At 58.0% G+C, this 16,379-nt stretch overlaps 1 protein-coding gene across 1 annotated transcript; it reads left to right on the forward strand.

The window, feature by feature from the left end:
• Positions 1-311: 311 nt before the first annotated feature.
• On the forward strand, positions 312-9,228 carry LOC128074286 (zinc finger CCCH domain-containing protein 11A-like). The gene is made up of 9 exons (XM_052669990.1): positions 312-431; positions 1,303-1,857; positions 6,575-6,756; positions 7,028-7,151; positions 7,630-7,692; positions 7,941-8,024; positions 8,307-8,645; positions 8,973-9,049; positions 9,172-9,228. The coding sequence occupies exons 3-9, from the start codon at positions 6,703-6,705 to the stop codon at positions 9,226-9,228; spliced, it is 798 nt and encodes a 265-aa protein (XP_052525950.1). The 5' UTR covers positions 312-431; positions 1,303-1,857; positions 6,575-6,702.
• The last annotated feature ends 7,151 nt before the right edge of the window (positions 9,229-16,379 follow it).

Below are 16,379 nucleotides of genomic sequence, written 5' to 3' on the forward strand. Positions count from 1 at the left end.
GCGTCTCTGTGTGTCCCTGTGGGGTCCCTGCAAGCAGCAGAGCGCAGAGAGAACCGTGCTCCGTTTTGCCCTCTTGCCGACGCTGCTCTCTTTCTCCCCCGGCTCCTCACCGCCTCAGTGCTGCAGGTTCGCCATCCTTCGTACGCTTCGCTCCTCGCACGAACGCCAAGTCAACCCGCCCCGAGCCGGCGCTCCGAGTCCCGGGGCCGCGCCGCGGGGCCCCGCTCCGCTCCTGCGCCGCCGCCTCCTGGCGTCGCGGCGCGATGACGTCACTCGGCGGGGACGGCGCCGTCGCTATGGAGACGCCGCCGCGCAAGCGCCGTCGCCGCGGGGGCGGCTTCCCGCGCCGCAACGAGGGAGGCGCGCCGTCGCCACGGCAACGCGGCCGCACGAAGCCCCCGGGGGGCGAACGGAGAGCCGTCAGGGATGGGGTGCGGAGGCGCGGGAGCGAGCGGGGCAAGGCGGAGCTCCGGGGATGGCGGCCGGGAGTGGGGCTGGGGGGGGAGATCCGCAGGGAGATGCGGCGAGGGGAAGATGGAGGAGGGGGGGGAAGGGTGGAAGGGAAGAGGTGAAGAGAGGGGGGGAGGGAGGGGAGAAGGGAGGGCTGGTGGTGACAGGACAAGGGGAACGGCTTAAACTGAGCCAGGGGAGGTTGAGGTCAGATGGGAGGGAGGAGGAAGTTTTTCCCCCCGAGGGCGGTGAGGCACTGGCACAGGCTGCCCAAGGAGGCTGTGGGTGCCCCAGCCCTGCAGGCGGTGGAGGCCAGGCTGGATGTGGCTCTGGGCAGCCTGGGCTGCTGGTTGGCGACCTGCACGCAGCAGGGGGTTGGAAGCAGGTGAGCGGTGCGGGGCTTTGCAGCTGGTCAGGGGGCTGCAAAGGCAGGCTGAGGGACGTGGGCTTGTTCAGCCTGGAGGAAAGAAGGCTGCGGGGTGAGCTCACTGCAGCGTGCAGCAGCTCAAGGGAGCCTGCAGACAGGAGGGGAGGGAAGTCTGGGGAAGGGGAGATGGCAGCAGGACGAGGGGAAACGGTTTGGAGCGGAGGGAGGGGAGATGGAGGTTGGACGTCAGGGGGAAGTTCTGCACCGAGAGATGGAGAGGGGCTGGAACAGCTGCCCAGAGAGGCTGTGGATGCAGAGCAACGGTCCTGTGATGTTGGGTGGTTTCCTTTCAGCTGTGCGTGTGCATCGGTGCCAGGCTGTCTGTGCGGAATCCTTCTCTTGTGGCCTCAGGCAGCAATGCGGGGGGCCCAAGTTTCAGCGCTGAAGGGAAGCGGTGAGCAGCTCAGTTCCTTCTGTCCTCGCAGGCCGTGCCTTCTGCCAGCTGCTTTCTCCTTTTGTGGCCTTCTCGGGTTTGATCGATGGCTGGAAGTGGGAGCCAAGTGGGAATTCTGAGAGGGGATCATTGGGACAATGGCTGCCAGCACCAGGTATGGTGTGCAGAACTCAAGAGGGCGGTGAAGGTTTGCAAGGCTTCCCTTCGTATTCAGTTCTGGCCGTGGACTTGCTGCGTTGTTCCGGACGCCTTCTTCTCCATTAAACTCCTAAAGGAACCTGGTGGCACGGATGCTGTATGTGTTCCTGCTGGAAGCCGGCTGCTGCCTTGAGGATGGCGTCGTATCTGACCCATCTGCCGTGCTCCCAAGGCTCCTCGTGTCCTCAGAGAGCCCCAGTGCATCCATTCCACCCGGGCTGCTTTATTCCCTGCTGAGACTGGAAGGGGCTTCAGAAAGCTCAGCACAACGGGCTGCTGCTCCAGCGTGGAAAGCAGAGCCCCCTCTGCAGGAATGGAACTCGATGATCTCGGGGGTCCCCTCCAACCCAAACCGTTCTACGATGCTGTGCTTTACAGACCCAGCCAGGTGAGAGAGCTGGGTGCCTTATGGCACGGCGTGCTTGGCCACAGGGAGCTTTGGCAGCAGAGGTTTGCTGTCAGGAGGCACGAAGGCCTCCTTCCTGACCATCGCAAGTCTCTCTGCTGCTTCAACTCGTCCATGTGGACACCAACAGTGGGATTTTCCGAGTGCCTTTAAGGACTGATCCCCCCTTGACGCCTGTTGGGTATCTCAGAGCAGCTGGGAGGAAGCAGACAGTACAGAAACGTCCTGAAAATGTTCCTGCGTGTCCCTAAACTGTCGAGCTGCAACAAGAAATCTGCCTTAAGAAGAATTTGACTTCAGCAGAACTCAGGAATGATTCCTCTTCCTTTTATTTCTCTTCTCAGTAACTCCGTTTGCTCTGGCCTCTCTTCCTCTCCTCTGTGTCTTGTGTGTGTTGTGGGTGAGAGTCCAACCCACTGATGGAAGTGCTGTGATCCTCTTACAGCAGATGCTGTAAGCTGGCCAGACCCCCCAGACTCACACGAGCCCCCTCTGTACACCCCAGGACACCTCTGGGACTCTTCTGGATGACCACCACGACTGAGACCCACATGAGGACTGCCTGGACCCTACCAGACCCTCCTGGGACGGCTCCAGACTCAGTCTGGGACGCTGCTCCGAATTTGCCCCCAGCGATTCCGGGGGGGGACAGTCAGAGAGCTGGGGACGAGCGGCTGGAGGAGTGTGGAGAGGAGAAGGACCTGGTGGTGCTGGTTGGTGCTCGGCTCAACAGGAGCTGACGGCGTGCCCAGGTGGCCAAAGGGCCAACGGCATCCTGGCCTGCATTGGAAATGGGGCAGGGAGGTGAGCGTCCCCCTCTGCTCGGCATTAGGGACCATTGGGATCCGCAGGGTGACATGGGGACTCGTAGGGTGCCTTAGGAAGCCATTAGGATCCATAGGGTGCCAGGGGAACATAGGGTTCCACGGGGATCCACAGGGTGCTATGGGGACCCATTAGAATCCATAGGGTGCCTTAAGAACCCATGAGGATATATAGGGTGCCACGGGGACTCACAGTGTGCCTTAGGGACTCATTAGGATTTGTAGGGTGCCAGGGGGACCCGTTAGGATCCATTGGGTGCCATGAGGACCCATAGGGTGCCTTAGGGACCCATTAGGATCCATAGGGTGCCATGGGGACCCCTAGGATGCCTCAGGGACCCACTAGAATTTTAGGGTGGCATTGTGTCACAGAGCGTGCTTTAGGGACCCTTTAGGATCGATACGGTGCCACAAGGACCCGTAGAGTGCCTGAGGGACCTGTTAGGATCCATACGGTGTATTAAGGACCCATTAGGGTTCTGTGTGGTGCCATAAGGACCCATAGGGTGCCTTAGGCACACACTAGGATCCATAGGGTGCCAGGGGGACTCATAGCGTGCCTTACAGACCATTAGGATCCACAGGTTGCCACAGGGACCCACAGAGTGCCTCAGGGACCCTTTAGGATTCATAGGGTGCCATGGGGACCCCTAGGATGCGATAGGGTCCCATTAAGATCCATGGGGTGCCACAAGGACCTGTAGAGTGCCTGAGGGACCCATTAAGATCTATAGGGTGCCATAGGGACCCTTTAGGATCCATAAGTTGAAATGGGAACACGTAGGGTGCCTTAGAGACCCGTTTGGATCTATAGGATGCCAGGGGGACTCATTAGGATCCATTGGGTGCTTTGGGGATCCATAGGGTGCCTTAGGGACCTAGTAAGATCCATAGGGTGCCATGTGCACCCATCGGGTGTCTTAGGGTTCCATTAATATACATAGGGTGTCTTAGGGGCCCACTAGGATCCGTAGGGTGCCATGGGGATTCATGGGATGCCTTAGGGACCCATTAGGATTCATAGGGTGCCATGAGGACCCATAGCGTGCCGTTGGCACCCATTAGGATCCATAGGGTGCCATGGGGACCCATGGGGTGCCTTAAGGACCCATTAGGATCCATAGGGTGCCATGGAGACCCATAGGGTGCTTTTGGGACCCGTTAGTGTCCATAGGCTGCCAAGGGGACCCATTAGGATCCATAGGGTGCCGTGGAGGCCCATTAGAACCCACAGGGTGCCACTGAGACCCTCAGGGTGCCTTTGGGACCCATTAGGATCCATAGGGAATGAAGACCCCTAGGGTGTCTGAGGGACCCACTAGCATTTTAGGGTGCCATGGGGACCTATAGGGAGCTTTAGAGACCCATTAGGATCTATAGAATGCCATGGGGTTCCATTAGGATGAATAGGGTGCCAGGGGGACCCATTAGGATCCATAGGGTGCCATGGGGATCCCTAGGGTGCTTGAGGGACGCATTAGAATTGTAGGGTGCCATGGGTACCCATAGTGTGCTTTAGGGACCCAGTGGGATTCATAGGGTGCCACAAGGACCCGTAGAGTGCCTGAGGGACCTGTTAGGATCCATAAGGTGCCATGGGGACCCATAGTGTACCTTAGGGATCCATTTGGATCCGTAGGGTGCCATGGGGACCCATTAGGATCTATAGGGTGCCAGGGGGATCCATCGAGTGCCTTAGGGTCCTATTAGGATCCAAAGGGTGCCATGGGGACCCGTAAGGGGCCTTCGGGACACATTCGGACCCATTGGGTGCCATAGGGACCCATAGTGTGCCTTAGGGACCAACAAGGATCAATAGGGTGGCATGGGGACCCCTAGGGTGCTTTTGGGACCCGTTAGGATCCATAGGCTGCTACGGGGACCCATTAGGATCCATCGGGTGCCTTAGGCACCCATCGGGTGCCTTAGGGACCCATTAGGATCAATATGGTGCCACGGCTACACAGGGTACCTTAGGGAGCCATGAGGACCCATACGGTGCCATAGGGATCCATAGGGTGCCTTAGGGATACATCAGGATCCCTAGGGTGCTATGTGGACCCATTAGGATCCATACGGTGCCTTAGGGATCCATAGGGTGCCTTAGGGATCCATTAAGATCCATACACTGCCAAGGGGACCCATTAGGATCCATAGGGTGTCATGGGCACCCATCGGGTGCCTTAGGGACCCATTAGGATCAATAGGGTGCCACGGGTACACAGGGTACCTTAGGGAGCCATTAGGATCCAGAGGGTGCCATGGGGACCCGTAGGGTGACTTAGGGACTCATTAGGATTTGTAGGGTGCCTTAGGGACCCATTAGGATCCATAGGGTGCCAGGGGGACCCATAGGGTGCCTTAGGCACCCGTTACGATCCATAGGGTGCCATGGGGACCCCGAGGGTGCCTGAGCGACCCACTAGATTTTTAGGGTGGCTTTGGGACCCATAGGGTGCCACAAGGACACACAGGGTGCTTTAGGGACACGTTAGGAGCCATAGGGTGCCATGGAAACATATAGGGTGCCTTAGGGACCCATTAGAATCCATAGGGTGCTATGGGGACCCATAGGATGCCTTAGGGACCCGTTAGGATGCATAGAGTTCCACGGGGACACACAGAGTGCCTTAGGGAGCCATTAGGATCCATAGGGTGCCATGGGGACCCATTAGGATCCATAGGGTGCCATGGGGACCCATCGAGTGCCTTAGGGACCCTTTAGGATCCATAGGGTGCCACAAAGACCCGTAGAGTGTCTGAGGGACCCGTTAGGATCCATAGGGTGTCATGGGGACCCATAGGGCCTAAAGCCAGAGGCAGAGGCCGGCACTGGCCCTGGGCACAGCTGTGCCTTCCTGTTGCTTTCGGCTGATTCCTGTAGGGCTGCACTGACCGCTCTGAGGCCATGCTGCTCCGTACTGGTTGTCACTTGGCCATGCTGCACGTTTCTGGTCCGTACTGCTGGGCACTCCTCCCAGCTCCTACTTGTTCCTCTGGGACCCCGCTGACCACTACGAGGCCATACTGGGTTTTTACTGGGCTGCACAAGGGTCATCTTCACTTCTCTGTTGCTTTACTTCAATTAAGCCCCATTCCATGAACCCCATTCACCCCATAGGTGAGTCTCCTGTTTCCTACACTTTGGATCTGGGGGGTGACCACTCCTTTGCCTATGATGCAAGCGCAGCGGTGATGCAGGCACTCGCTGAGGTCACAATGGTGGCCGGGCTGGGAGCGTTTGTGGCCCAGCTGGGAGCAGAGCTGGTGGTCTGGTGAGCGTGGTGCACACTTAGACTGAGCTCTGTGCTTTCCTTGAGAGATCTTCCTTGAGAGCCCGCTGGGAGCAGCGCTGCGGCGTGTGCGTCAGCTGGGCACCGCTCCGGCTGGGCAGTGACCAGGTGAGCTGGGTTGGTGCCGGCTGGGTGCCGGGAGGTGTCTCAGCAGAAAAGCTGGGCTGGGGAGCAGTTGCCAGCTCCGGCGGTGCCCCTCAGCACGGCTGTTTGCAGGGGAAATGGTTCTTGTTCAGCTTCCATCCCACGTTTCAGTGAGGATGATGAGCTGTCCTTCCTCCCCTGGAAATTCACGGCTGAGCCCCGCCTTCACGTCGCACATTGAAAAGCAGGGAGAGCACAAGCTTCTCAGAGCACAGCTCGTGCCCCCTGCCCCACGGGGGGCTGGGTGCAGAGCTGTTGAGGAGATGGAGAAGGGCGCTTGCTGGCACAAGCCGTGGCAGTCAGACCCAAACTGGACCTGGTGGCAGGCAGCTCTGGCAGCCAACTGACGTCCAGACGCTGCCCTCCTCGAGAGACGAAGAAGAAAGCTGGGAAGATGCTTCTTCCTCCTGATGTTTCACTGGTGGATCCTTTCTGCAGGGTTCCTGTCCAAAAGGAGATTTTGAGAGACCGAGGCAATCAAAGACAGAGGGAAGCAGCTCGATCCAAGAGCAGAGAAGTTCCTGCGCGCAGCCCTCGGAACTTCAGCTTCCCCAGAGACAGCGGCCATGTCTCAGGCAGGGGACGACCGCAGTTCCGCTTCCTGCTCTGGGAGAGGAAAGGTACGGCTGGGTTTCCTTGGCTTGGCTCTTCCTTTTTCTCATGTTGAAGGGAACGGCTGGAGCAGGGGGAGCCCTGCAGGTCCTTTGGGACCTCAGGAACCAGTTGGATGCTGCGCGCGCTGCTGATGGCGTGGGCACGGCTCAGGCCGTATTTTCCCTTAGTGATCAAGAACGTGTCAGCACTCTGCCGTCCCACCTCTGGCCCGACCTGGAAGCTGTCTGCAAACCTTGGCTGCCCGTTCCCTCCAACGTTTCTTCTTTCTCTCCTCAGAAGCAGCGCGGCGCGGTTCCCCGCGTTGGGGAGCAGCAGCCAGCAGGCTGCCAGAGATCCCACGGCGCCTGGCAGCGCACAGAGGGACGCGATGGGGACGGGCCGTCCTCACTGCCGCGCAAAAGTAAGTTTCTGCAGTCCTCTGTCGTGAAGGATGGAGGGATGAATGTGGAGTGTGACTTCTGAGCGGGTGCAGTGCTGTAGGGATGTCCAGTAACCACGGTGGAAGCGTGAGAAAGGCCGACAGCGACAGCCGATGGCAGCAGCGAGACAGAAGTCTGTGTGCAAGTGGTGCTGCTCAGAGCTGAGCGCATTCCCTCCAGGGACAAGAGATCCGTGTCTCGACGTTTGCACCCGGTAGCGTTTTGTTTGCTGGTGCAGCTTTGCTCTGCAGAATGCAGAGCTGTCAGGCAGTCCGGGGTTCCTCTGCTGACGTCTGACAGGAAGGAGAGCAGTAGTGCTTTGTGTGAGCGCAGTGCAGTTTGAACATCAGTTTCTGCTCTGGCTGTAGAACAGCGTCTTTTGGATTTGGGGGGGGTGTGGGTTGACAGGACAGCGCTGCTCCTGGTGTCTGTGCAGTCACACTGGATCTGTTGTTGCAGGGACGGAGCCTGCGCGTCCGTGGGATGGTGCTGGGCCCGGGGGGAAGCGGAAAGCCTCCGCAGGTAAGGAGCTCCTGTGAGCTGTGCTGTGGGTGCTGCCTCTAAGCAGGGCTGCGTGCAGGGCTGTGTGTGATGGAGGAGAGAGGAAAGGGTGCTGCAGATCTGTGCTGACTGCACAAGTGGCACAAGGCTGTAGCAGTGGAAAGGAAATTGAAGAAACTGCGCTTGAAGAGCAGCAGTTTGTGTCTAACTGTGCCCAAGTCTTCCTCCAAGGAGCTGCTCTTCATGTCTTTCCTGCTTTCTTTCTTCAGAAGCTGATGCCAGCCTCCCTCTGAAGCGCAGCCATGCGGAAAGGCAGGGCAGGAGCACAGAATGGGACGTGGCACCCAAGAGAGGTACAGACACCCAGCAGGCATCGGGGCTTGGTGCACTGCCTTTCTAATCAGGCTTTCTGCCTGTTCTTTCCTGGGACTGTTGTCACTGTGTGCTGGTTGTGGTCACAACCACAGTGAGCATTCCTGCACTGATTAGAAATGGGAGCCCACAGTTCACCTGAGATCCCAAGCTCCGTGACTGTGAACACTCCAGATGAGATGTGCCAGCATCGCGGCCCATTCTGCAGACTGAAAGCAGCAGTGCGCCCTGGTTCAATCTCGTTGCTTCTTGTCTTTTCGCAGAGATCGGTGCTGAGCCAAACGGCCATCTCCACGTGAAGGTGGTGCAGCAGGGGCGTTCCGAGAGAGCTTGTCTCCCTGAGAGAGCTCCAGCTCCTCTCCAGGCTGGAGGGCTTCCTGGCAGAGCAGGTCCCAGCACAGGGGGAAGAGCTTCCCCTGCCGCGTGCCCCCGCTCCGTCTGCAAGGCCCAGGCTGGATGCAAACGCAAGGCCTTGGAGGAAGGGACACCAGCAGCAGCGCAGCTGCCTGCCCACAAGAGAGCCAGGGCTGAGAGCGGAGGCAGCGTGCCGGCTCCAGCAGCGCAGCCTGGGCCTGCCGCAGCGCGGAGCTCCGGGCGCAGAGGTGAGCAGGGCTGTGTACCGCTGTGCTGAGCTGCTGCCCTTTGCCAGCACGCTGAGTTTGCTCAGGGTCTGCTTTGCCTTTTCCTTTTGTGTCGAGGGGAAATGGGTTGAAGGCTGCCAAGTCTGAAGGCAGCCAGGTGCCAGAATGTGCAACCCCGTCTCTTTAACTGCATGGTGGTCTTCTGCACGTCCCACTGGAAATGTCATTCACTGGGGGGTTCCTCGTCCAATTTCCTTTGTCTTTTTTCTGCCGTCTGCTTTTATGGTACCCACGTTTCTGCAGTTCTGCTGTTGACAAAAGAAATTCCTCTTTTGTCTTGCCTGATAGCAAGAAGACAACGCCAAAAACAAAGGAGAGCAGAACTGAAGAAGGCTTCTCTGAGAGCCGCAGCTGCACGTGCAGAGGTGAGTCCTCGGTGAGCACAGACGCGGCTCTTGTTGTTGTCAGGGCCTCCGTCTGTCAGACATGGAAGAGATTTCCCAAGGAAGCGCTGTCCTGTTTCTACACTCGCTCTGTTTCTTTCCAGTCCTCCGCCATGAACAGCCTGGTGGAGATGATGCAGAAGCTGCAGCTGCACGACTGAGAAGAGGAGCATCAGCAGGCAGCGCTGCAGTGCGCGGCGTTGCAGGGCAGCGCTCCGAGTGCCGCCCAACTCGGCACTCCAACTTTGGTTGTAGTCAATAAAAACATGGCATGCTAACTCAGAGAACGATGCCGTAGAGATGGCTGAGTTTCCCAGGGCAGCGCTGAGTACTTTTTGCTTTATGCTGAGTGTACACTGAGCCAAGTTCCCCAAAAGGACGGCGTTTCCTCTGGGCTGTTGGTCCAGAGCAGCATCTCTGCACTTAGGAGCGCCACGCTGCCATCCCGGCACTGCTCTGCTCACAGACAGCGCTCCAGGTCGTGGCACTCAGAAGGTGCCCCTCTGTCGTGCAGCCCTCCCCAGCGCCTGCCTGCCTGTCCCTGTGTGGGCTGCGATGGAGCTTTTCCTTTGCAGCGCCCGGTGTGACGCCGTGTCCTGGTTCCGTCGGTGCCATCCTGCAGGCTGCTGTGCACAGCGCAGTGCTGCGGAGCTGTGCTTCCCGGCCCTGTGCTCTCCGGCACTCTGGTGTGAGTTCTGCCTCTCCCAGGCATCTCCTGTTCCCAGGAACCTCCGCTGCTCCCTTGCACGCAGAGCTGTGTGCACAGCCCTGTGCAGAACCGCACACCCACGTGCAAGGACTTCCCTGCACACACTGCTGTGCATCCACACGCACAAGCACATCCTCGCACGGCCCTGTGTGCACACTCCATCCGTGTGCACACAACCGTGTGCAAAACCACACAGCCTTGTGCAAAGACCTCGATGCACAGCCCCGTGTTGGCGCACACACACACCCGTGTGCAAACCCACCCCTTTGCACGGCAACACGCATGAAGGCACGAGCGGAGCTGCAGCCCTGCACACAGCCGTGCGCACACACACACACACACGCAAAAGTAACATTCACGTGCAAACACCCTGCACACACCCACGTGCAATGCACACTGATATGCAGCACCACCTCTAAGATGATCGGAGGGCTGGAGCACCTCTGCTGTGAGGAAAGGCTGAGGGAGCTGGGCTTGTTTAGCTTGGAGAAGACAAGGCTCCAGGGAGACCTCATGGTGGCCTTGCAGTGCTTGAAGGAAGTGTATAAACAGGAGGGGGAACGGCTGTGTGTGAGGGTGGATGGTGACAGGACAAGGGGGAATGGTTTTAAAGTGAGACAGGAGATTTAGGTTAGATATTAGGAGCAAGATTTTCCCCCCGAGGGCGGTGAGGCACTGGCACAGGCTGCCCAAGGAGGCTGTGGGTGCCCCAGCCCTGCAGGCGGTGGAGGCCAGGCTGGATGTGGCTCTGGGCAGCCTGGGCTGCTGGCTGGCGACCTGCACGCAGCAGGGGGTTGGAAGCAGGTGAGCGCTGTGCTCCTTTTCAACCCAGGCCATTCTGTGATTGTATGATCTCTGCACACCCTGCGTGCACACACACCTGCACTCATAGCTCTGTGGCCAAATGCCGCTCGCGTGGCACAGCCAACACGCAGACGGTGGGAAATGTCTGGAGGAAAGATGCCCCGCTGCGCTCCTTCATCCTCCTCTCTTTAATGCGCACTGGGGCACAGCTGCAGCCCCATGCTGAGATGTGGGTTGCTGCAGGATTCCTCGTTTGGACGCTGCGGGGTGAACCCAGAGCGCCTGAGAGACACTCCTGGTGTGCTCTGCAGATGGGAGATGTGCCAGGAGCCAAGAAAAGCCTTTCAGACAGTGCAGGGGTGGCGTTCCTGGGCCGGGCGGTGAGACGCAGAGCTGCGCCCGCTGCCCTGGGATCTGCAGCGCTGCAGAAGGGCTCAGGGTGCAGCACAGCGGCTCGGCGCACTGAGGATGCTGGGTGCAGCACCAGAGCCCCGGGTGGGCAGTGGGGGTCCTGGGACGGTGATGGGGGTTCTGTCAGGGACTCTGAGTGTTTGTGAGATCCCAAGGGCAACCCGAGGGGGTAAGGAAGAACAGTAGGAAAACACGGCGGGGTGCTGGGGGAGCCCAGAGCAGGGATAAGGGGTGCTGGTGGGGAAGCTTCTGTTTCTCTGTTCTGTTTCTTCTTCTGTTTATTGGCCAGAAGAGACAGGCCAAAACGGGCGTACCTACTTTGGTAAATTTAAAAGGAGAACTGGCTTCAACAGATGAAGAGAAAGCTGAGGTGCTGAATGAGTTCTTCACCTCGGTCTTCACTGGTGGCCAGGATTCTAGTCTTCTTCACGTCCATGAACCCTGCATCCCCAAACCTCTATGTGGGGACCAAGGAGGTAAATCCCTCCCCACTGTAAGGGCAGAGCAAGTCCGAGAGTACCTCCTTAGACTGAATGAATACAAGTCTATGGGGCCAGATGGCGTGCATCCCAGGGTCCTGAAGGAGCTGGCTGAGGTGGTTGCCGAGCCGCTCTCCATCATATTTGAGAAGTTGTGGCTGTCAGGTGAGGTCCCGGATGACTGGAGGAAGGGTCACGTCACTCCCATATACAAGAAGGGGAGCAGGGAGGACCCGGGGAACTACAGGCCGGTGAGTCTCACCTCCATGCCTGGGAAGATCATGGAACAGATCCTCCTGGACAACATGCTGGATCACATAAAAAATGAGCATGTGATCCGAGACAGCCAGCACGGCTTCACCAAAGGAAGGTCATGCCTAACTAATCTTGTGGCCTTCTATGATGGAGTGACGGCATTGGTGGACGAAGGGAAGGCGACCGATGTCATTTACCTGGACCTGAGCAAGGCCTTTGACATGGTCCCCCACCACATCCTCATCTCCAAATTGGAGGGAAGTGGATTTGATGGGTGGACGACCCGATGGATAAGCAATTGGTTGAAAGGCCACAGACAGAGGGTGGTCAATGGCTCTATGTCCAGGTGGAGGCCGGTAACAAGTGGTGTCCCCCAAGGGTCTGTCTTGGGACCGGTGCTCTTTAACATCTTTATTAATGACATCGATGAGGGAATTGAGTGCACCCTCAGCAAGTTTGCTGACGACACCAAGCTGAGTGGTGCAGTTGATACGGTGGAAGGAAGGGATGCCATTCAGAGGGACCTCGACAGGCTGGAAAGCTGGGCTCGGGTGAACCTGATGAGGTTCAACACGGCAAAGTGCAAGGTTTTGCATTTGGGCCGGAAGAACCCCAGGCACCCGTACAGGCTGGGAGGAGTGGTCCTTGAGAGCAGCTCGGCAGAGAAGGACCTGGGGGTCCTGATGGACGAGAGACTTAACATGAGCCAGCAGTGCGCTCTGGCAGCTCGAAAGGCAAATGGGATCCTGGGCTCCATCAGGAGAGGGGCGGTCAGCAGGGAGAGGGAGGTGATTGTCCCTCTCTACTCGGCTCTTGTGAGGCCCCATCTGGAGTACTGTGTCCAGGTGTGGAGCCCTCAGTACAAGAAAGACAGAGAGATCTTGGAAAGGGTCCAGAGGAGGGCGACTAAGATGATCAGGGGGCTGGAGCACCTCCCCTATGAGGACAGGCTGAGGGAGTTGGGCTCGTTCAGCCTGGAGAAGAGAAGGCTGCGGGGTGACCTCATGGCAGCCTATCAATACCTGAAGGGAACCTACACCCAGGAGGGGAGTAAACTCTTCCAAAGGGCTGACAACAGCAGGACTAGGGGAAATGGATCCAAGTTGAAGGAGGGAAGATTGAGGTTGGATGTTAGGGGGAAGTTCTTCACAAGGAGAGTGGTTAGGCCCTGGAACGGGCTGCCCAGGGAGGTTGTGGATGCCCCGTCCTTGGACGTGTTCAAGGCCAGGTTGGACGGGGTCCTGGGCAACCTGATCTGAATGTGTGTGTTTGGTGGCCCTGCTAGGCAGGGGGGTTGGAACTACATGATCCTTGAGGTCCCTTCCAACCCGGGTGATTCTGTGATTCTGTGATTCTCTAACTGGATGAGAACAGAACAAACTGATCCCACGGAGACTGGGGAAGGGACTGGAGCTCGGCAGGTGCGGTGCTGCGTGGCAATGAGGGATGCTTGAACCAAGAATGGAGCTGGGATGGACTGAAGCAAATCAACTCCTTCATGGGGACAGTGGGAGAAGAAATCCAAGTCAGCTGCAGAAGGAACAGCAGAACTCCTTACAAGAAAGCGTTCCGGACTGGGGCTGTTGGAGCAGGAGGGACAGTGCAGCTTGGAATGGATCTCGTGGTGGGGAGAAATTGCTCCAACATCAGGATTTGGAGCAGTCGCTGCAACGACTCTGAGAATCGGACAAAGAACTCAAAGACAGCAGCGCAGCACAGGGAGGAAGGAACACATCGTGGTGCAGAAGGAGAACATCAGCGGTGGGATTCCCCTTTTGCACGGTCACTCACTGCTACAGGACTCTGCAACAAGGAGCTGCACCCTGCCGTGGTCAGCACAGCTCTGTGTGTCAGCTATGTGCTGCTGGAAGTCATCTCAGCAATGAGAAATGAGCTGTGTTGCCGCACCGAGCTGCGCCTGATGGAACAGCAACAACGAGAGCGTTTCTCCCACACCCCACAGGCACCTGGGGGGATCTGCTGGGATGTGGGGAAGCCCTACAACACTGTGGGACAGCTAAAGGACACCTATGGGAAGACCCCAAAGGGGCGCTTTGGGGCAGCTGTGGGGCAGAGCCACACCTAGGAGCTGCCGTTACCCAACACACCGCTGGTGGTGGAACTGCTGCTGGCCACGCGCCGTGGACAGCCATGGGGCTGTTCATTTTCCTCCCAGTTCTGGGAACCCACTGCTGAACGCCACGCTTCAGATGCGTATCATCAGCGCTGAGTGGAGCAGCAGAGTCAATGCCCTTGAGCTGCTGGGGACACCAACGTGTCCTTGTCACTCCTTGCTGCCTTATGATCAGCTCCATGTTCACGAAGACCTGCTGTTCTTATTCTGCAAGGCTGCTTTCCAGCTGAACAGTCTCCAGCACACAGACGTGTGCAGGGCTGTTCCAGATGCAGGCCTTTGCCCTTGTCCTTGTTGAACCAATGGAGTTTCAGCCTGACCATTTCTCCAGCCTGCTGGCATAACCGGCATACAGACAAACGAATGAAGAAAAGAGCGTGCAGGTACGCACTGCAGAACTGGAACTTCTGTAATGACTGGCTACGCAGATACAGACTTACCCGAGATGCAGGACTTAAAAACTGAGACCAAAAGCACTCAGAGAAACAAAAAACACAGTCTGATGTGTAGCATGAAATAACACATGGACATAAGATGCGTGGTAAGAAAAACAGGTTGGAGTTACCTCTGATCAGCTTATGGATAACCCCAGAAAGAGATCACTGCCAATAATTTGGAAGGAGCAGCTCACCCAGCTCCAAAGATCAAGGCTTACGAAAAAAATCCCAGCAAGAAGCCATTTTTAAACAGAGATCTTTTCTCTTGGCTGCCAGCCCTTAAATGAGGTCGGGGAGGTGTGGGCCTCGGGGCCAGCCCTTCTGCTTGCACAGGTCAACTGTGCTCCCAGGGTTGGCCATGCCTCTTCAACATGGCCTGAGCTGCTGGAGAGGAGCTCTGCAGAGAGGGACCTGGGGAACAGCAGGTCAGCCGTGAGCCAGCAGTGTGCCCTGCTGGCCAAGAGGGCCAATGGCCTCCTGGGGTGCATTGCAAAGAGCGTGGCCAGCAGGTCGAGGGAGGCGATTCTCCCCCTCTGCTCTGCCCTGGTGAGGCCTCATCTGGAGCACTGCGTCCAGTTCTGGGCTCCCCCGTACAAAACAGACAAGAGATCCCTATCTCTTGGAAAGAGCCCAGCGGAGGGCCACAAAGACGGTGAGGGGCCTGGAGCATCTCTGCTATGGGGAGAGGCTGAGTGAACTGGGTCTGTTCAGCCTGGAGAAAAGAAGGCTCAGAGGGGACCTGATCCAGGTCTATCAGTATCTGAGGTATGGGGGGCAGAATGGCGAGGCTGGACTCTTCTCAGTGGTGAGTGGAGACAGGACAAGGGGAAACGGCTGGGAACTGCAGCATAGGAAGTTCCACACCTCTTTACTGTGAGGTGACGGAGCACTGGAACAGGCTGCCCAGGGAAGTGGTGGAGTCTCCTTCTCTGGAGATGTTCAAGACCTGCCTGGATGCCGACCTCTGCGACCTGCTGTAGGAACTGCTTGGGCAGGGGGCTGGACTCCATGAGCTTTGGAGCTCCATTCCAAGCCCTGCAATTCTGTTATTCTCTGATTCTATGGGGCTCTGTAGGCTCTATGGATCGTGCTGACCATCTGGTCTGTGCCCAACTACTGCTACAGGTAAGGGGTGTTGTGGGGTGCTATGGGGTGCTGTGGGGTGTTTGGGGCACTATGGGGGCACTATGGGGTGCTGTGGGGCTCTATGGGATGCTATGGGGCTCTGTGGGATGCTATGGGGTCACTGTGGGGCTCTATGGAATCTCTATGGGGTGCTGTGGTGTCACTATGGGGCTCTATGGGGTGCTGTGGTGTCACTATGGAATGCTGTGGGATGCTGTTGGGTCCCTATAGGGTGCTATGGGGCTCTGTGGGCTCTATGGGGGGCTATGGAGTCACTATGGGGTGCTATGGGCCGTGATGACCGTCTGCTCTGCGCCCAGAAAGAAATGAGCAAGAGTGTGACGCCCTGAGGCTGGGGACACAGCGATGTCATCCCCAGGGACGGATGGGGCATCCACAGCCTCTCTGGGCAGCTGTTCCAGCCCCTCTCCATCTCTCGGTGCAGAACTTCCCCCTGACGTCCAACCTCCATCTCCCCTCCCTCCCTCCGATCCAAACCGTTTCCCCTCGTCCTGCTGCCATCTCCCCTTCCCCAGACTTCCCTCCCCTCCTGTCTGCAGGCTCCCTTGAGCTGCTGCACGCTGCAGTGAGCTCACCCCGCAGCCTTCTTTCCTCCAGGCTGAACAAGCCCACGTCCCTCAGCCTGCCTTTGCAGCCCCCTGACCAGCTGCAAAGCCCCGCACCGCTCACCTGCTTCCAACCCCCTGCTGCGTGCAGGTCGCCAGCCAGCAGCCCAGGCTGCCCAGAGCCACATCCAGCCTGGCCTCCACCGCCTGCAGGGCTGGGGCACCCACAGCCTCCTTGGGCAGCCTGTGCCAGTGCCTCACCGCCCTCGGGGGGAAAATCTTGCTCCTAATATCTAACCTAAATCTCCTGTCTCACTTTAAAACCATTCCCCCTTGTCCTGTCACCATCCACCCTCACACACAGCTGTTCCCCCTCCTGTTTATACACTTCC

The sequence above is a fragment of the Tympanuchus pallidicinctus genome, unplaced genomic scaffold (genome assembly GCF_026119805.1).
Source record: "Tympanuchus pallidicinctus isolate F22 unplaced genomic scaffold, pur_lepc_1.0 scaffold89, whole genome shotgun sequence".
Classification (NCBI taxonomy): Eukaryota; Metazoa; Chordata; class Aves; order Galliformes; family Phasianidae; genus Tympanuchus; species Tympanuchus pallidicinctus.

Coding starts and splice junctions, on each gene's coding strand:
- LOC128074286 (XM_052669990.1), top strand. CDS start 6,703: ATGTCTCAGGCAGGGGACGACCGCAGTTCCGCTTCCTGCTCTGGGAGA. Junction 7,693..7,940: donor GAAGCGGAAAGCCTCCGCAG/GTAAGGAGCTCC, acceptor TTCTTTCTTCAG/AAGCTGATGCCAGCCTCCCT. Junction 8,025..8,306: donor GGACGTGGCACCCAAGAGAG/GTACAGACACCC, acceptor GTCTTTTCGCAG/AGATCGGTGCTGAGCCAAAC.